This window comes from Pelobates fuscus, chromosome 11 (genome assembly GCF_036172605.1).
Source record: "Pelobates fuscus isolate aPelFus1 chromosome 11, aPelFus1.pri, whole genome shotgun sequence".
In the NCBI taxonomy this organism is placed as follows: Eukaryota; Metazoa; Chordata; class Amphibia; order Anura; family Pelobatidae; genus Pelobates; species Pelobates fuscus.
Genome location: NC_086327.1, coordinates 34,451,245 through 34,472,508, shown reverse-complemented (window position 1 = coordinate 34,472,508; position 21,264 = coordinate 34,451,245). Strand labels below are relative to the sequence as shown.

Below are 21,264 nucleotides of genomic sequence, written 5' to 3'. Positions count from 1 at the left end.
GCACAGTACATACAAAGGTTAAGTAGTCATCTTCTAGATTTTTCTTCTAGTGTGAGAGGACTTCTTATAGTGCCAATTTCCATAGGTTCGTTAGGCAATGAAGGTTTTTCAACTGGTTTTGGAGGAGCAGCTGGTTTCCTAATTGATGAACCTGAGAGAGCTCTTTCAGCCTTTCTTTCCCTAAGCCGTCTGTCAATACTGATAGATAGTTGAATAAGAGCGTTTAATGTAGCAGGGAGTTCAGTTCGAGAAAGTTCATCTTTTACTCCTTCGGATAATCCAATTCGAAATTGGTTGCGCAGGGTTATATCGTTCCATTGAGTTTCTATTGCCCATCTCTTGAACTCAGCTATGTAATCCTCAACAGGTCTATGCTTTTGCTGGAGGGTTCGGATGGTTAAATCAGCTGTAGACTGTTTATTAGGATCTTCGTAAAGGAGAGACATAGCTTCAAAGAACTCGTCCAATGAGTCTAAGATGGGATCATCATTTTCCAAGAAGGAGTGGGTTCACCTCTTAGGAAGGAGATAACTGAACAAACCTTAGATCTCTCGGTGGGATAAGATCGGGGTTTTAGAGCAATCAATAGTTTGCAGGAGTTTAGGAACTCCCTATATTTTGATCTATCTCCAGAAAACTTCTCAGGATTACAGACAGCAGGTTCACTGGCTGAGTGCATAACAACATGAGGAGTGTGGGTTTGTAAGTCTCTAACATAAGTAAGAATCCGTTCATTTGTAGCCTGGAGATCTTGCATGCCTTGAGCAAGTGTATCGACTCTTTGATTCAGCATCGTCAATTTTGAATCGAAATCTGCTGGATCCATTACAAGGCTGGATTAATCTGTCACGTTCACATAGAGTTTGAAGGAGCTCAACTGCAGATTTCTGATTAATTAGATGTGAATGTGAGGAGTTGAGAAAATAAAGAGATGACTGTTCACCAGGAAGTTTAACTGATACTGTGTCTTTAATAATTTTGATTGAATAAACACAGGTACTGTATCTTTAAATGGTTCAAGTTGCTGAGTGGATTCTTAGATTAATTTATACAATTGAATTGAAGCAATAATATGAAGGAAGCAATGTAGCTTTAACTTGCAGAGATTCGTTTTTAGCTTAATTGATAGAAAATATCTCATATGGTGGTAGAATGGTAATTAATTAGGAATTACTCCTATAACGATAGGAGGAAGTGTGAGCAGGCTGAGCTTGCTCAGTAGTCAGGGAACGTTCGTATAATACAGCGAGGTAACTTAGCTTCCAGAGGATTTGAAGTTGGTTCCAGAGTGCCTTCCGGAGCTGTTCCGTGGAGAGATGTCGAGAGGAGTCAAGTGCTAGCCGTGGTCGAGGAAGGAGAAGGAGGTTAGTCGTTTACGAGTCCGGGTCGGTACACAGGTAAGGTTGAAGAGATAAGTTGCAGCCGGTATAATTCCGCGGTACGCTGTTCATTAATCCAGCGTCTGTTGCCTGGCGCGGTCGCATTATGTAGCGCAATGAGACCGCGTCAGAGGGGGGTGTGGCTACAGTCCGTCAACCCGGAAGAGACAGGCAGTGCAAGTAACGGCCATGACAGTCCCCCAACTCTTTTGTGTGTGTGTGTTTTTCCCCCTCCTCAGTGCTTCTATGTGTCTCCCCCATAAGCAACTTAGTGGGTTTCTGCCTCTTTCCTCCTGTCCCTTTGTGTGTGTCTATTTTTCTTCCCAGACCCCTTTTGTATCTATCTTTGTCTCCCCAGCACCTCTGTGTGTCTCTTTTCACACTAACTCCTTTGTGTGTCTCTTCCTCCCAGCCCCTCCTTGGTGTGTCTTTGTCCCCCCTGCCAGCCCTTCTGGGTCTCTTTGTCCCCATCCCACTTTCCGTATTCCTCTTCCCACCCACTTAGCCCTCTATGTGCCTCTCCCCCCTCAGCTCTCTGTGTCCCACTCCCCCCTCATATCCTTATGTGGGACTGAAGTGAAACATTAAATTTTTTGTACTAATAGTACATTTCCAGTATGTACGCCAAAAAATTGTTTGGTGGTAAAACATTTATACATAAATATTTAACCCCTTAAGGACTACATAATGATATATGCTGTCAAGCAGTGCAGGGCTTTAACGCCCAGCGATGACATTGACCATCATGCAGTAAAATTTTGCCGGCTAAATTGGTTTGTCTTTTTTGCCTCATTTCTTGCAAAAGGGTGTCAAATATATGTGCTTTGGATTTTGATGCCAGATCATACACTCCGGAGAGTGTGACTTTCAATATTTCCAGATGTACTAAGACTTCTATTAAGTCGGTATCGTATCCAACTTTCCCTTCCACGCCGGCTTTATGCCCATTAGCGTGTTAACGCGAATATGAAGATCATTCCAGACCGCATCATTCCGCATCTACACCTCAATGTTTCTTGTCTTTTTATCCCCCTTTTGCCCCAGTTGCGAGCACTACATTGTCCTGATGGTTGAAGTGGATTCTGGGCCACACTGGTATCAATGTTTCTGTTTTTGGAGCGCATTCTGTCAGGGGAGCCTCTGCATCATCAATGCTGGGATACGGGCACACGTTTGGAGGACCTTATGAGGATGGCCGATTGGTCATGGGAATCAACGTTTCGTGAATTTTATTTTTGGCCTTTTACTCATGTGTTTTCTGCGGTAGTTAATCAGCATCCGTGTCTTGTAATAAAATTACAGGATTTTCCTACTACATGATGTAAAGTCACGATTTTATTAAAGACACGGAGGGGAGTATTGTCCCACCCATCATGAAGACATTGTTTTATGTTTTTCCCACCCGTATTGTTTGTTTTACGCGATTGGATTCGTTGGTATGGTAAGTGGGGAATTTTATTTATGAGGTTTGGTTTTCATTATACCGGTTTAGTGTTTTGGGATGGGCTGTTGTTCATTTGGGATGTAGATTATTCCCTATAATGCATCTGGCCTTTATGTTGGTCTATGATACCGATTTAACCCTTGGGCTCCTGTTCTTTATATTTTCACAGCATGATCCGGCCCTGTTTGATGCCTCTTTCATCTACCTTAGGGGAGCGTTATCTTGTTGGAGCTGTTCCTTCGATGTTCTGAATTGGTTTCCTGTTGTGGATTAAATGGTCCTGTGTTCTCAATCATGACCTTCTACGTTTCGGTTGCTGAAGAATTCTGTCTGCTGGTTTCCTGTTTTGTGGACTTTTCTGTTGTGGTGTGTCGCATCTTCAAGAAAGAGGGAGATCTGAGGGTGATGCCTACTATTATTCTGGGACTTGGCTGGGAGTGGCCTATGTTATTATGTATATTTTCATTCTGTTTTGTATTCTTTGCTGCTATTGGTGGCCAGTAAAGAAAAGGATATGCAATACTCGCCTCTGTGTCTTTTATAAAATCATGACATTAAGTCATGTAATAGGAAAATCATGTAATTTTATCCCAATACCCCTTGTGGCTACTAACTTGTGGCTACTGGTCTTTTTTTTTTAATATGTAACTTTGTTTTTATCTAACGTAATTGTTAATCTAATTTTAACATTGTTTTGCAAGTTTATCTGTTGCATGTAATTTCATATTTTGTTTTTATTTTTATTTTATTTTTGCATGGAAATCTGCATAGAGTTTTCCACAAAGAGGCTGAATAAACTAAAGCTAATATATTCTGCTATATTTGTGGCAAAAACAAAGGAAAAACATTGACTTTGAAAGACAATCATTTCTAACTTATTTTGCAGTAAAGACTGGAGATCAAGATAAGTTTTGTGCTCTCAATAAAGTTTGCAAAACGTTTATAGAGTACCTACGACAGTGGAAAAATTAACCAAGGAAAAGCTCAAACTCTTTAAAAGGGAGATGGCACAAACACATGATGGAAGGTTCTTGTTGGAGCCTCCAATGTGATTATCTTGATAGCCCACATAAAAGAAAAGCGCACAAACAGCATTTTATATGCATTTTGTGGGATTATCTGAATCAGCTTACTTTGTTTTATTGTTGTATTGAATTCAATGCCATTAGCTATTTCTATGGTTCAAGACAGTTTCCATATGACCTGTGGATAGGGTACTTCCATCAATTAATGTTTATCTTTTTCAATAGGGGCATTTAGCAAATCTAGAAAAAATGATACCATGTTCGGAATCAGTGACACAGAGTTATGCTACAATTGATCTAACATAATTGGCAATAAAATCAGTGTTGACCTGTGTTATCTATCTAATGCTGCACCAGTAAATAGAGGGCCAGTATTCTCAACTTTAATTAATAAAAATACAAAGTCACTTGAGCATTACTTAAGAGAACACAAAGGGCACCATAGCAACTTCTTTGAAATCATGTTTTTATGGTGCCAGGAGGTCACTGGCGCTTCCTTACCCATAGGGGTTACACTATTCATGAACAGTTTAACTCCAACGTTGGCTCACCTATGTCCTTCCTTGCTGTCCCCAAAACATCCGGTGTCTGAAATTCAGCTAGAGGAAGAACAGACTATTGCCAATCAGGGACGTCGCTGATTCACTTAGACCAGTAGGCTGATCTACTAAGCAAGTAATCCTCAACCCTCTCCTCAAGGCACACCTTACCCTCCCCTCAAGGCACACCTTACCCTCCAGGATTTAGGGATTACCCGGGTGTGTCTAAGGTAATGAAAAAAAAAAAAAACACCTTAGACTCTAAGGTTTTTTTTTTTTCTTTTTTTAAGCACCATAGACACACCCGGGTAATCCCTAAATCCTGGACTGCTAAGTGTGCCTTGAGGAGGGGGTTAAGGAGCACGGTTCTAAGCCAATCTGTAGGCCATCATTAAAAAAACAAAACAAAAAAAAAAACAGGTAAATACATGAACTATTTAACACCGATGGGTAAGGAAGAACCAAAGACATCCTGGCACAACAACTATTTTATTCAAGTTGTTATGGTGCCATGAGTGTTCCTTTAAAGGGACGTGTTCCTTTTTTCAGGCAATGTAGAACATTGGTGTTTCAGAGAAATGCCAATGTTTACATTTTACCTCAAACATGCATTTTTATAGTGGATGCAAATGTGAGAGCTACTAGAGGTGCTTTTTCACTGAAATTTTTGAAGATGTTCATGCCCAGTGTCATTACACACAGCATGAGAAATCAGGCTATGCCTAAAATTTCTCAGAAACTCCCTGGTGCCCAATAAAAAGTTGAGCTGGTAAGCTGTGTCAAAATCAGTAGATCCTACATTTGGGAAATGGGAAAAGCCAACAGCCTGTCAGTAGCAGAGAGTAAGCTGCACGTTGGTCTGGTATTAAAATGGTAAGACTAATATTTGTTCTTCATATTGGCCAGTAGTCATTTCACAGGATACAATCATTGTGTCCTGTAAAACTAATTCTACATGAACAATACATTTCTTACAGAAAACACTCAGCAACAGCAAATGTTTGTATATTATTAGTAGTCACAAAATATAATTACTTACAGTTTACAGTCAGTGTGTAGATGTCACTTTTGATCTTATTGATAACATTCTCAGCCTCACAGTAATAATCTCCTGAGTCTGAGCGTTTGATACTGGAGAAGGTGAGATTCCTGTTATCATTGGATAGAGTTATATCAGAGGGAAGTCTGTCATTACTGCGGCCCCACACGATCCTTTCAGCATTTTCCGTCTCACATGTGAGGGTGACCGTGTCATTTTCCTTGACCAAAGAGCTGTTTGCCCTAACTACAGGTTTAGTGACAGGAACTGTGGGTGAAGGAACAACACATGAGTCAATTCTTCTAGTCTTAGAGTAATACAATGTAGTGATACAAAGTAACATATCACATTATGTGACAATTCTTTATATATATATCTTTTCAGTCATTTGTAAATTATCTCAATCAGAATTAGTATAACTTAAAGTTTACACCTATATGGAACCAAAATGAAATTAACTTCATTGATCTAACTCTATTCTGTGAAAATGATCAAATAAAAACAAAATGTTATTTTAAACCGACTGACGGCAACGGATACGTTCATCACCAAAGCGGTCACCACCATCAGTGGCTTAGGGAGATTGCGAAGGGGCAATTTGCTCGTGTGAGACGCAATTGCTGACACATTTATGATTTCAGGTCTCAATCAACTCACATTAAAAATAAACTATTGGAGAAGGTATTTAAAAAGAACACGAAAGTGAAATTAGATTAACTATGCAAACAGATAGGAATAACTATTTAATGGATAAACCCTGTGCCAAATCATCTAATGACCTCTTCGGTTTTGCTTTCAAAACCCAATATAATTAAGACCATTTAAAAAAAGAGGGGTCTACAGAAACACTGTCCCATTCTCTTACAGGACCCCATACTTAACACCTCCGTACCAGAACATCCTAGAGTTATTTACAGAAAAAAGAAAATGTAAAAAAATTACTAGCACCCAGTTATGCCATCGGGGACATAAAAGATACCACATTTTTCAGTAAAGGCTTTTTTAGGGGTTGTAATTCCTGTAAGGCATGTAATACAGTATACATAGAGAGAACAGACCAATTTACTAGTTTTGTTACAAGTGAATCTTTCAAAATTAGATCAGACATTGGATGCCGCACTGACTTTGTAGTTTATTTACTGCAGTGTCCGTGCTGCAAACAATATGCCAGCCAAACTAAAAGAATACTTAAAATAAGATTCATGGAAAATATTAATAACATCAAAAATGGTCTTGTAACACACTCTGTTACGATCCATTGTAACAACTGTCCACTTTTCTCTTTTAGTAACTTTAGGTGTATTGGGATTGAAAAGGTCTTGCCTCATTGGAGAGGAGGTGAACGGGAGACTTACTGGATCTACAAACTGCAGGCTCTAGAACCCAAAGGTTTAAATGTGGATGTGGATCTGGTCTGTTTCCTGTGAACTTCTAAATGTCTAAAACGTTGGAAGTTGTATTTTTTTCACCCTAGCTCCTAACGTCACCTGTACTTGGTCCATTATTACCAATCCAATTTTATTGTCTTACCATCTTTTACTATTAATCAACTTTTCTTGATAACGTCGGATAAACCTTATTATCCAAAGGGAACTTTTTATAGTACACAAATAATGGATGGAAGAAAGGGGAATTAGGGTGGGTATGTGTGGCTAATATATATTATGTGTGTATATATATATATATATATATATATATATATATATATATATATATATATTATTTCTATTTTCTATATTTTATTTTATTACATTGTATACATTTATTCTTATATTGTTTATAGATTAAAACTGTTGAGGCACTTATCACATGATAAAAAAGACAGATTAAAATATATTTCACTTCTTTGAAATATATTAATTCAGATACCTCTTATAACATAATTTTCACTTGTAAATAAAACTCTTTTGATCTATGGAGGAAGTTTTATACCACTATGAATCACAGAGAGGTTATTTGTATATATTGTTGACGTGTTACACATTATATCTTAATAGTCTTTTCTATTTAGTACAGCTTTTCCTTCATAATAATCTCCAGTAGGGGCCTTATAACAACCGTAATACTAAGGTACTATATTTACGATCACCTGGACATACAAATCATGATGGAACGTATATCAACATTAGCCAGAACGCACAGAAGTAACCTTTGGTACGCATACCACTTCCGGTCACACAGAACGCACAGCAGTAAACCTTTGGAATGCATTCCACTTCTGGTTACATGGATGAAAATGGATGAAAAATAACAGTTGCGAGAAAAAGAGGAGAAGAAACTGCATTACCTCAACAGGTGATTGAAACAAACACAAGTCCAATCAAAAGAAAGAAGATGCCCACTGATTAATTCAGGGATTAGCCCTATTTAAGAGTTTTGTGGGAGGGGGTTGTTAGGCTGCTTTTTTGCTGCATTTGTAATTTTGTTATTGTTTTTGTCGCATGGTCCCTGAGGAAGTCCTATACGAAACGCGTAGGACCGACCATACATTTATTATTATGTTAAAGATTTTTATGCTGTACTGATTAAATCTGCTATTTTTCAACCTATCACCTGGAGTCCTGCTAACATCCGGAGAAGTGGATAAAAGCCCCCCTCCATCAGGGTCGGATCCAGAACCAAATCTCAGGAGGGGCACTGGTGGTGGGCTAGAGCGGGGTGAAAAGGGTTGCAATGGAGGAATAGGGGATAGGAGTCTGTACACATATGGGATATATCACAGGGATATGGAAACACAATAACGCTGACACATACACACAGATACAAACATATACCTACAGACACACACTGAAACACCCACAGATACAAACCTATACCTACACAGGCACACACACACACACAGATATGCACATACACAAAATGACACACATACTGTCACATCCACACACAGATACAAGGCAATAGAATATACAGGCAACACTCCAGGTACTGAAGGTATATTTATTGGAGGGTAGAAAACCTCAAAAGTGCAAATGTGCAACATTTTGGCCCTAGAGTGCCTTAATCATGTTTAAGTCCCTCTAGGGCTGAAAAGTTGCACTTATGCACTTTTAAGTGTTGTTCTACCCTCCAATAAATACACCTTCAGTACCTAGAGTTTTGCCTGTATATTCTGTTACCTAGTATTGTTGGACGGATTAGCAGTGTCTGTATAATGCAGAGCACCTCTGAGGCTGTGGGCCGGAGTGAAAAGCAGAACCTGATTGCAGTGGACTACGTTGCCTGTGGTACACACATACATACTCACAGATGCACACTGACACTCACAGATGCACATATACTCACAGATGCACACTGACACACACAGATGCACACACATAGTCACAGATACTCGCCAGCCTGTCAGAGAGGAGAGGGGGCGGGCAAAGACCGTGAGCTGAGCTGTCAGTCAGCTCAGCTCGCGGCCGCACACACCGCGCGCATGCGCGGTAGTGCGCGCAGGACTTCAGAGGGTGGCATGAATGCCGCCCTCTGAAGTATGTGTGTATGTGTGGCGAAGCCGCGCATGCGCACAAGGGAGCAATGACGCTTCCAAATGGAAGCGTCTGATTGCTCCCGGCTCGCGCCCACCTAATTCGTCATTTTGACGAAATAGGGGGCGCGGCTTCACGAGGCTCCCGGCGCTGGAACCAGGTGAGTAAAAGACTCTGCCTGGAGAGTCCTTTTAATGATTTGCATTAAAATAAGTACATACATATTACTTCATTTTAAGAATAACAAGACTGCATAAAAGTGCATTCTGGGCAAAAATTGCAATCTATGAAAGTTGAAAGGGTTACTCCAACCACCATGACCACTTCAGTGATTTGAAGCAGCTTGAAACACTGCACATACAGAGATATTTCTAATTGTGTGCTGTAGGCTTGTTACACCCCCAGCACATGGTGCATTGGCAGTCCATTTCTCCCAATGTCAATTTTGTGCACAAAATATGTATTTTGTCAGCACGCACCAGGGCCGGACTGCGAATACAAAGCAGCACTGGATAAAAATGTATGTTTGCCCCATAAACCATTGTGCCATCTAGTGTTGTCACATTTGCGATTACCCTTACACACAGGAAAAAGGATACCCACAAAGTGAGGGTCCAAAAGCCATATTGCCGGGCCTGAGAGTAGCTGGATTTAACTATTTACAAGAAAGAATCAAAGTCAGGAAAAACTAAGGTCAGGAATACAGAGATACGGATACATTAAAAAAAAACAGGTCAGGATAATAGAAATACACAGGTCAATATATATGCCGGGTATAGATATCAGAAATACACAGGTCAATATTCAAGCCGTGTCGGAATAACAGAGGATAACAGGCTCAAAATGAAGCCAAGGTCAATAATGGGATCACAAGAGAGTCAGAAGAGCACTAAATGTGTCACTAAAAAGAAACCACGATAGGGAAATGAGTAAGGGCCTGAATAGGCTTTAACCCCTTAAGGACACATGACATGTGTGACATGTCATGATTCCCTTTTATTCCAAAAGTTTGGTCCTTAAGGGGTTAAATAGGTCTACATGTGTTCTCATTGGTCCAAGTCATCTCTGCGACGCCAAACAGCATGGGGTCACCTAGATGACACTGTCCCTTTAAGGGGTATGTTTTACAATTTTATTTAAGGGACTGTAGTTCAGTCAGTGAACCAGCAGAGAAAACCATTTACAGGACCGAAGGTAAGTATTAAAGGAACACTATGGTCACCAGAACAACTACAGCTTATTGTATTTGTTCTGGAGAGTTGAATTATTCCGTAAAAATGCAGTGTTTCCATTACAGCCTAGGGATACCTCCACTGGCCACTCCTCAGATGGCTACAAGAGGTGCTTCCCTCTGCATGGAGACACTAAATGTTCATCATAGACATGGATTGATTCAATACATCTCTATGAGAAGATGCTGATTGGCCAGTGCTGTGTTTGACTTGTGCTGGCTTTGCCCCTGTATGTATATATAAATATAGACAAAAACACACACACACACACACACACACAAAACCAGCAGTCTGGGACGCCCAATACAAAAAAAAAAAAAAAATGCTTTATTATGCTTTTACTAACTACGAATTAGATGAAGCTATGAATAGGATACCTGGACAGTAATGGTAGGGGTTAACCCATAGAAAAAAATAGAGAGCAAAAAACTGAACTGTCCAGTGACCAAATTGTATGATTAAAAATTAACTTTTAATGAGTACTAAATATAAAAAGAGCTGGACAAATACCTAGCTCTAAACAAACACCATATAGAATAAATCAGTAAGGACAATGGGGGAACATAGAGGGTACAAAGAAAATTAATAGAAAAAAATAACACTAAATATTGTCCCTACTGTACTGTAAATAAGAACGGGTATCTCTTATATCCTAAGTGCAGACAAGCACTATGCTGTTGGACTGCACAATGATACACAATTGCGATATAATAGTAACAAAAGATCATCCAAACAGTGTGTCAGCAGGAAAGGAGACTCAGTATCCGTACTACAGTGTAGTTTAAATCAAATATAATGTAGAGACAATACTAATTCAAAGGCAAATGCTGGGTCTGACTATACTCCGTGCAGACAGGCTGCCATGGGAATAGCAGTATAGTTGATAAACACACTTCAGTCATTTGTCTGGAAAAACATAATATGGACTAAATAAACGTAAAAAATGTAGCCCAGGTAATAGTAGATATCGGACCAGCAAAAAAGGAAGAGATAGTCGAGACTAAATGTATTGCTAGATCTGACCTGAACTGGCTCGTATTTATGTAGCTAATACTAGAAAGAGAACGATTTAAATAAAAGAAATATCTTACTATAATAAGGCTAGAGATAATTGCCCCAACCTAAGTAATTAACGAGTAGCTAAACTAGAATGTCCGAAAAGGATAAGTATAAACAATCCTGAGCTTCTAGTAACCGACGTCTAACTATCAGAGTAAACAATTCTATCTCTGCAATAGCGGAGTGTCTGACCTCGAGATGCCTGAAACTAGAGGAATATAACCAGATCCTAGAAACACATCAAATGCTCACTACAATAAGTAAAGTAAAAAAAATCTAGCTACAAAGAGAAAAAGCCCCGACGCGTGTTTCGCCTGTGAGCGGCTGGTCACTGGACAGTTCAGTTTTCTTGCTCTCTATTATGCTTTTACTGCATCAGAAAAAAAAAGTTGACGTTTCAGTTCACTACTGGACCATTCATTAAGACAATTAAACTATAATAAAGACATTAATATGCTTTGGTATACATAGTATTGATATGTTTATTTTTCTTATTCAAAACATTGATCCTTTAAGGGTAACATTTTTTATTTTGCAGTAAGCATACTCACATGCAGTCACAGACAATCTCACTGACACAATATCATTCAAACACAGGCTCAGAGACAATCACATTGATACACATAAGCTCACTGACATAAAAACACAAGCTCACTGATACACACAAATAGGCTCACTGACCGACAATCTCACTGACACACACACAGACAAGCTTACTGATACACACACACAAACCTAATACAGACACACTCTGACACACAAGTTCACTACAGACAAACTCACTGACACACACATGCTCACTCCAGACAAGCTCACTGACACACAAGCATGCTCTGTACAGACAAGCTCACTGTCACACACAAGCTCATCAACACACATACATTCTCAATACAGACAAGCTCACTGTAACACACACGACTACTACAGACAAGCTCATTGACACACACTCACTACAGATAAGCTAATTGACACACTCTCACTAAAGTCAAGCTCACTGTCACACACAAGCTCACTACAGACAAGCGTACTGTCACACACATGTTCACTACATACAAGCTCACCGACACACACATGCTCACTACAGACAAGCTCACGGACACACAAACATACACGCTGACTCACTAGCAGACACACACACAAAAGTACTGTCATGGGCTGATGCCTACCTGGCACTGAAGGCTGTGGGGGAGACGGAGCTTGCTTGCGGGCTGAGGCATGCGACACCGAATTTCTGGGAATTGTAAAGGGAGACTCACAGTGCTCCCTCCGGCAGCCTAAATGTTGCCATGATCCCCAGCACCTCTCTCCTTAATTTCCTCGGACTGACACAGGCTGTGACAGTCCGACTGGAAAATCATTTAAAGGGCATTAACTTAATGATTAGGGCTGTCTGCCCGGCCCCAGGTGCCGCGTCCCACTGGGAAAGTTCACAGTATCCCGATGGGCCAGTCCAGCCCTCGTGCGCACACAGACGTTATAATCTTCCCTTTGCTGGCAGAGCACCTATAAGGGGAAGATTGCAATGCCCACCCAAATTGCGCTCCCTCCCTCAATTACTCTCAGCAATGTTTTGCTTTTTTAAATAAGCCCTTCCCTTTTTTCCCCTAGCCAGCCCGGGATATGCACTCACACTCTAAGCCTGCAAAAAGGACCAATCGCAGTCTTCTCTATAAGAAGTGTGTGACTGGTCTGCCAGCAGCTCCTGTGACTTCTGAGCACAGCGCTTGATTCCAGTTAAGCAATACTCTTTGATTTTACGGGTTTTCTCCATAGTGCCTAATAGGTCATTTTATGCTGGAAAGGTCCCACCCCCATAAGAGTTGGAGTAACACTTTAATCATCTATGAAAAACTAATTGATGTACACTTGGATGATGTCTATGGCTAAGCTAAGCTTGTGGTTGCACCTAAACATGCACTAGCTGTTCTTTATAAAATGTTTCTCTGTCTATAGATGTAAACTCTTGGGATTTTTTTGGTCCAAAGGAGCTCCATTAACTAGTCTACAGATGCTCGTAGAATTCTCTTATAACGAAGATAGCTACAGGCACAAAAGAACTGCAGATCACTATTATGGAATAGCTGCTACATTTATACAGAATCGCAAGGCAGAGAAGACTTGAGTAGAAACCCCTAACACATAATATCCAATATTTAGGTATCCAGAGGGAATGGTGAAGATGGAGAGTGTAAAATGGTTAATTCATACCATGATAAAGAAGGCTTATTTTACCACACCATGGCCCAATATCTCTTCAAGGCTTAATTAGGTTAAAGAACATTTTGCCGTTGTCTGTTGTCCTGGACATTTGTGGTTCTCACCTCAACTAAAAGGTTGTAATCGCTTGCAATACATGCAGCAATGTAACAGTACTTTTGGTGTATGGAATTCTTGCAGATGTTTATTAAAATAGCAGTGTATTTCAAAGTAATGAGGGTATGGGAACCTTGGTTTGACTTTTTTCCGAATTTGTACCTGAGAGATCCGCTTATTATGCTCTGTGCCGAATAAAGTGAACACATGTAACCTGCAATGAACACTTGGCAGTATTATCCCCACATTCTACACATACTGTATCTGCTCATCAGTGACCTCACTGTCCATTGTGGAGGACAACGCATTCTTCAGTCACCATGTGTAGAGTAAAATTCAAAGTTATATCAAATATGTTCCATCTCCTCCATGAATTGTAGGGTTTTCATTATTAGAGGAAGTGGAATGTGCTCACATCCACGGCAGTATGCACATTTGTGGGTTTTTCCGATATATATAACAAGAATACTGATCTTATTTACTTTCCAAATAGAGAAATAATTTTAGTAGCATAATATAAGAATAATGTATTTTCAACTCTGGAAAAGAGATACCATATAATATTCTGCACAACAGGCACACATGCATTAAGCCTCCAAATCTCCCAGATCTAAGTCCGATTTAGCATCTGTGAAATGTGCTGGAACAAATCCAATCCATGGAGGCACCACCTCGCAACGTGCAGGACTTAAATAATCTGCTACTAATGTCTTGGTGCCAAATACCACAAGACACATTCAGAGGTCTTGTGGAGTCAATGCCTTTGACCAAACAGTTGTTTGGACAATATGAGGGGTACCTACAAGACATTAGGTAATTTTAATGTTGCGGCTGATCAGTGTATAATATGGTTCAACTCTATTTTTCTATTGGCTGAGCTAGGCCTTAGAACATTCTATTGGTTAAGCCAGCCTGAGAACATTATGCTGGCTGTGCAAGGCAGAAAACATTCTATTGACTGAAGCAGACAGAGAAAAGCCTATAGTGGTTGAACCCGACAGAGAACACTATGGCCTTAAATTATTTTTTTTATATAAGCTTTGCAAATGATTTATGTATTTATTTGATAAACTTTTAATATGATTTAATACTTTGAAAAACGTTTTCATATTTTTATATTTTATATTTTAATACATGTTATATTTTTTTACATTTGAATATTTTGAATAAAAAAAAAAAAAAAAAAAAACGTTCTAAAAGCTCATCCTAAAATATTAAATGATTTGAAAACTTTACCCAGAAATATTAAAACAAGGCCTTTATTGGCTAAATCAGGCAGCACACACTTTATTGGCAAAGACACACATAGAATCATTTAGCGGCTTAAAATCCATGCCTAGAGTATTCTGCGCAGATAGATCCAATAATGGAGTGATTAAGCGGAGTAACCACTTCCTATTCTTTTAATGGAGGGGTAAAACAGAATTAAAAATCAGCCTATCCCCATGTGGGGGATGTGGGCGGGCAGATCATCGTCAACACATCACAGAAACAACTGTCAGAGCACATTCATGAAACTAGAGTTTTATAGACATTAATGAGGTTTGAGACAAAGTTAAATTACTTAACTCTTCATTAATGAATGAATGGTAATGCAAGGGTTATATATACCAAATATACAATTATACAATATTGTGTTTTCACATTACTCACTGTATACAGTCAGGTTCAGTGATTCTTGCTGTGATCCTCTATCTGTCTGTACAATCACTGTGTAATTACCCCGGTCTGTAATCACCAGATCTGAGATCAGTAACGAGGCATTAGGGAGCCCGCTGGCCCGAGAGAAATACTGTGATCCATTAGTCTGTGGGGGGTTTACACTCTGGATATATGAGAGGATTTGATATTCAGCGTTTGAGTTTGGTCCTTTATACCAGCTGAATTGCCGGAGATTCCCATTGATCCCAGTAACACTGAGAGTGACTGACTGACCGACCGCAGGATACTGAGGGATCAGCTGGATACTGAGTGCACTGACTGCCTGCATCCACACACTGAGCAAAACTGAAAGAGATACAAAATGTTTATTTAATCATTGTATGTTATAAGCAGCAATCCGATATTTATTGATTTATTGTTATATCATTATTCATTATCAGACAGGATATTTCAGAATATTTCCTTAATCCATAAACCAGATATACAGGATCATTATCCATCCATATCCTACTAACATCCCCACTGAAACAGAACAGGACGATCCATAAACCCTTGGCTAATGGTTAACGATAAACCACAAGGACACCGAGACAACGGCCTCTGGGTGGCAGGCAGGAGAGGGGCAGCACTTTAACGTAATGCTATAGGTCAGGGGTACTATCAGCAGGCGCTATCATGGCTGGCAGAGCTCAACATTGCCAGTCGCCTTCATGAAGTTTGCTGGTGGAAACAGCCCTGGCCAGGGATCTGTAAATTCTCTGCGATGCCCAGTCTTAGAGAGCTGTGTAATGCAGCCATGATTAGCAGGACTTCTGACATCGCTCCTCTCCCCAGCACTCTGACTGCACTGCCCAGAGTGAAATAAATGCTGGATCCAAGGAGAGTTTAAAAACTTTTCTTGCAGGTTTGAGGTGGGGACCTACTAGCTATGCCCCATATAGCATTTATAGTGTAAGAACCGTGCATTTTTATCCCAAGGGTTGGAGTATCCCTTTAACTCTTGCTACAAACCCAAATGCCCATTACAAACTATAAACCGAACTTTTTGTAAGTTGTATATTTTAAACTAATTTAAACTAACATAATTGCAAATAGTTTAGCTATTTTGGCCCATTTTTTTATTTTTATTTTATTTCACTGGTAACTTTATACCAAGCCCCCCAGTTTACAGAATAACTCTGACACTATGTGTTCAGTCACAAAAATAAATTCTTTTGTCAATATACACTGCTGCAAAATCTATTTGCTCATAAAAATATATATATATATATATATATATATATATATATAATTATTTAAATTCCTCTATAGCTCCAGGTTCCCCTCCCTTGGGATTAATTTATCTGTATGAATTTGAGGTGAACGTAACATTACTATGCATTTCAAAATAAAATAAAACATGATCAGTTGTAAACAAGACCATGCAAAACAGACAGCAACATAAAGGCTCTTACATTGCTCACCCCTCACTCCCTCATCACCCAGCTCTTACCTGGCAGTATGAAGGTGCCACTGAAGAAGTGCCACTTGGTAGGCATTTTATAATCTCACCAAGATCTGTCTCTGATAATCCCAGTGTTAGCTACAGTTTGCTCCAAACATAGCGAAGTCTCCCAGCACAAATCACCAGCTACTTTCTGATGTTCTCCCGTTCCATTTCCCTCTCTCTATCACATGCCTGTCTGTCTGTGGGGCTGTCCCATGTCTGGGTGGTACCAGCTGACAGAAGGAAGTTACGCTGTTTATAAAGTATTGTGTAATGCATTGCAGTTCCACATTCTGTTTGTTGTCTTATGTCCATATCTGAGACAGCACATACACTGCATCCTGTGTATTTACAATGGATTCCACATAATGCACTATTGTAACTGTGTTTGCATGTTTTGAATTTATATTTATTATTGCTGTTTTGTCTTAATCCAAAACTAAACATTATTTGATGGGGTTTTAGAAGTGCTTGGGAACAAGTGATTGTTTATTAAGTGTTTTAAATTTAATATATTGTCCCTCCTTTATGCAGCTAACTATTGTTATCTTAAAATTTATTTATTTATTTATTTATAAAATATTTTACCAGGAAAGAGAAAAACTGACATATTTGACAAATTATTTTAACACAGGGTAATATGGTACATGGGAAAATGTAGCATATAAAGAAGATCTGGCATATAGTAGAGTCATCATGACTCATAGAATGCTGATATTGTGTCAGAATGCACTCATTGTTGGTTTATAAATGTGTCGTAAACAGAAAGTGGGTGTGGAAGTGGAAGAAAAGCAATTACTATGGAATGTAATGGAAACATCTGTAAATTTCCATAGGTTACCACAGTGACTGCAGCGCCATTTTTAGAACTTTTCTGTTTACATCACTTTAACAGGCTGACCCCATTGTCTTGTGCAGGTCTTCTACTAGGGACTGAATGAATGAAATGCATTTCATTATTAAAGCATTTCTCTTATGGACGATGCTTGAATTTATGTTAATGTATGATTACCTGTGCTAGATCTTTTACATCCTGCTACTTTTTTGTCCAGTGTCCAGACTGACATTCCTTCACTCTTTCTTCACAGGTGTAACAGGAAAGATTGTTCAACAAAGATTCATGGGATGTATTCAATATATTTCACTAAAACCAGCTCTAGCTTTTTGTGCCATCCTTTCTACTTTAACGGAACACTTTGGACACCATAACAACTTAATCTAAGTGAATTTGTTATGGCGCCTGAAGTTCCTGTGTCTTGTCTTACCTTAAAGGGTTACTGTGAAACTAATACAAATTCAATGTTTTGTTTTAGTTCAGAACTTGAACAATTGCCTTTGTCCTGAAGGGGCTAATAATGTTCCATTCTTTATATATATATATATTTTTCTTGAAACATTTCTATCTTTCAATGTTTCTTTATGAGATAAAATAATGTGTGCTGTGTCTTTAAGACCAATACATATTATAAATAATTACTAAAAAGTGTATGTACTTCCAGTGCATTAAAAATATTCCACTAAAGTGCATATAAATTATGAATGTGCAAAGGTTATAATATATATTCAGTAGAATATTTTGTCCGCACTGGAAGTGCATACACTTTTTAATAATATATATGACTTAAAGACACATAGCGTACCTTATTTTATTTTTATACATCTTAGTGAGTGTTTTGTTTGGGCTTGAGTTTTTTGTGTACAATGTACAATGTCTCTTTATGTCTGTAATTTAACTCCAACAAACTGACACAACCTTTAGCATTACTTTGTGGTTTGGAAATGATTTATTTTCCTGAAGAGTGAGCCAGAGAACTGTGCTTTGGATTCCTGTAACTGTCTATTATTATACTGCTTAAAGGGAATCTCCAGTGCCAGGAAAACAATCTAGTAGACAGCCACTAGGGGAGGACTTAACCCTGCAAGGTAATTATTGCAGTTTATAAGAAACTGCAATATTTACACTTGCAGGGTTAATGGTAGTGGGAGTTGGCACCCAGACCACTCCAATGGGCAGAAGTGATCTGGGTGCCTGGAGTGTCCCTTTAACATTTTCATGCTATTACTTGTCTGTCCTCTCCTTTGTCAGGGTACCTGAAGTCTCTACCTCCGAGAGAGGTAGAGACTTAGATGTCTATCCTTCCGGACGGCCTGTTTCCTCTGTTCCTCGCGGTCCACCCGGTCACATAAACGCCGGCCGCGAGGGAGTCACTTCCTTTTATAGCAGGAAGTCCGGAAACCGACGTCATGACGCCAACCCGGAACGACCTGTCACTCAATCCTTTAGAGACCAATCAGGACTCGTCGGAGGCGTGTCTATCCTTCCGAGCCAGGGTATTTAAACTTGCTTCTCTCATCTGCTCATTGCCCTGTCGTGGTTCTAGCCTGCCTAGTCACACAGTGCTCTGGTGTTTTCAGTTATCCCTTTGGTTCCGACCCGGCTTGTTTGACTTACTCTGTTTACCTCTGTTATCCTTGACCCGGCTTGTTCCTCGCTTATCTGTCCTCTCGTTCCCTCGACCTCGGCTTGTCTCTGACCATTCTCTATATTCTCCGTACGTTAGTCCGGCCATTCTAAGGTCCGGTATACGTACCCTGTACCTGTTTGTACTTTGCGTGTTGGATCCCTGTCCCGATCCTGACATTACGACAGGGCCAATGGATCCTGCAGGTACAAACAGTCAGGTTGGTCCCTCTGATTCCAGGTTTGACGCCATGGAACACAGAATGGATCAGATGGCCTTAGCACTACAGGCGTTATTATCTCGTGCTAATAATCCACCAGAGGAGACGCGTACTACTTCTATTTCCTCTGTAAGTTCAGGCCTAGAGGTAGCCACTGTAGGTGCCTCTTCCCGTATTACCCCACCAGTACGCTATGGTGGTTCACCTGAGAAGTGTCGTGGTTTTTTAAACCAGATCAGTATTCACTTTGAATTGCAACCTCGCTCCTATCCTACAGATAGGGCAAAGGTTGGATTTATTATCACCTTACTCATAGAGAAAGCTCTGAGATGGGCCAACCCATTATGGGAGAACGATAACCCGTTGGTATATAATTATAATGCCTTTGTAGCTGCCTTTAGAATAACTTTTGACCCTCCTGGTAGAAAGGTCAATGCAGCCAGATTACTGTTGCGCCTGAGACAGGAGAACCGAACACTTGTGGATTATGCACTAGAGTTCAGGTCTCTGGCGGCAGAAGTCAAGTGGAATGAGCAGGCTTATATAGATGTATTTTTGAACGGGTTATCAGATGTTATCCTTGACGAGGTTGCTACTAGGGAGCTCCCTGAGAATTTAGAAGATTTAATTTCGTTCATTTCTCGTATTGATGAGCGTCTAAGAGAGAGACAGAACACTCGAGAGAGGAACCTTAGACCTGCCTTTAAATTAGCCCCCGCATTTCAAAGTCCTGATTCCAATAACTCACTGTTTCCTGAACCTATGCAGATAGGCAATACTCGCCTCTCAGAAGAGGAGAGACAGTACAGGAGAAGGGAGGGATTATGTATGTATTGTGGAGTCAGAGGTCACTTGCGCTTAAATTGTCCTATTCGCTCGGGAAACGCCCGCACCTAAGTTTCTCTAGAGGACAGGCCTTGGGTGTTTCTATTTTGTCCTCTACTCATAATTATAAAGATCACAGGCTTCTGCTACCAGTTTTTTTAACGTGGGAGAAGGGAGTACTAAAGACCATGGCCTTGATAGATTCCGGAGCTGCTGAGAATTTTATCGACCAAGCCTTTGCTACTAAACACACTATCCCATCCCAGTTAAGGGATACACCCTTGGCCGTTGAGGCCATAGATGGTAGACCTTTACTTGAGCCTGTTATCTCTCGTGAGACTATACCCATTAACTTAACTGTTGGTATCTTACACGAGGAGAACTTATCACTTATGCTCATTTCGTCTCCTTCTGTTCCAATAGTCCTGGGGTACCCATGGTTAAAAAGACATAACCCTATTATCGATTGGGAGTTAGGGGAGATACTCTCATGGGGCCAGGGTTGTCAGGAGAGGTGTTTACGCAGGGTGTCCCCATTGGCTTTAATTAACACACCAGGTAGTTCTACCCAGTCTACGGGGATACAGATACCCCCTCTGTACCTGGACTTAAAAGCAGTGTTCGACAAGAAGAACGCTGATACACTACCTCCACACAGGACCTTTGATTGTAAAATTAATCTATTGCCTGGCACCATGCCTCCCAGGGGCAATGTATATCCTCTATCCACGAAAGAGAATTCTGTTTTAGAGGAGTATATTCGGGAGAATTTAGACAAGGGATTCATTAGGAGATCCTCTTCTCCTGCCGGGGCTGGATTTTTTTTTGTTAAAAAGAAAGATGGTTCACTCAGACCTTGTATTGATTACCGAGGTTTGAATAAAATAACCATCAGAAATGCCTATCCGATCCCCTTGATTACCGAGCTCTTTGATCGGCTAAAGGGCTCTAAGATTTTCACCAAGTTGGACCTCAGAGGGGCATATAACTTGGTGAGAATCCAGCAAGGTCACGAGTGGAAGACAGCGTTTAATACCCGCTATGGGCATTATGAGTACATGGTCATGCCTTTTGGTCTTTGTAACGCACCGGCAGTATTTCAGGAT

The 21,264-nt window shown here is 40.0% G+C and overlaps 1 protein-coding gene across 4 annotated transcripts in view; it reads right to left on the bottom strand.

Annotated features, from left to right (window-relative positions):
- LOC134578172 (carcinoembryonic antigen-related cell adhesion molecule 16-like) overlaps positions 1 to 16,861 on the bottom strand; it is a 58,161-nt gene extending 41,300 nt beyond the window's left edge. For all 4 annotated transcript variants that reach the window (XM_063437179.1, XM_063437182.1, XM_063437180.1 and 1 more), the window contains exons 1-3: positions 16,658 to 16,861; positions 15,157 to 15,510; positions 5,427 to 5,693 (exon numbers count right to left, since the gene is read on the bottom strand). In XM_063437179.1, coding sequence (XP_063293249.1) covers positions 5,427 to 5,693; positions 15,157 to 15,510; positions 16,658 to 16,703 — 667 coding nt within the window. In that variant the 5' untranslated portion in view covers positions 16,704 to 16,861. The remainder of the gene's footprint in view (positions 1 to 5,426; positions 5,694 to 15,156; positions 15,511 to 16,657) is intronic.
- Between the last annotated feature and the right edge of the window lie 4,403 nt (positions 16,862 to 21,264).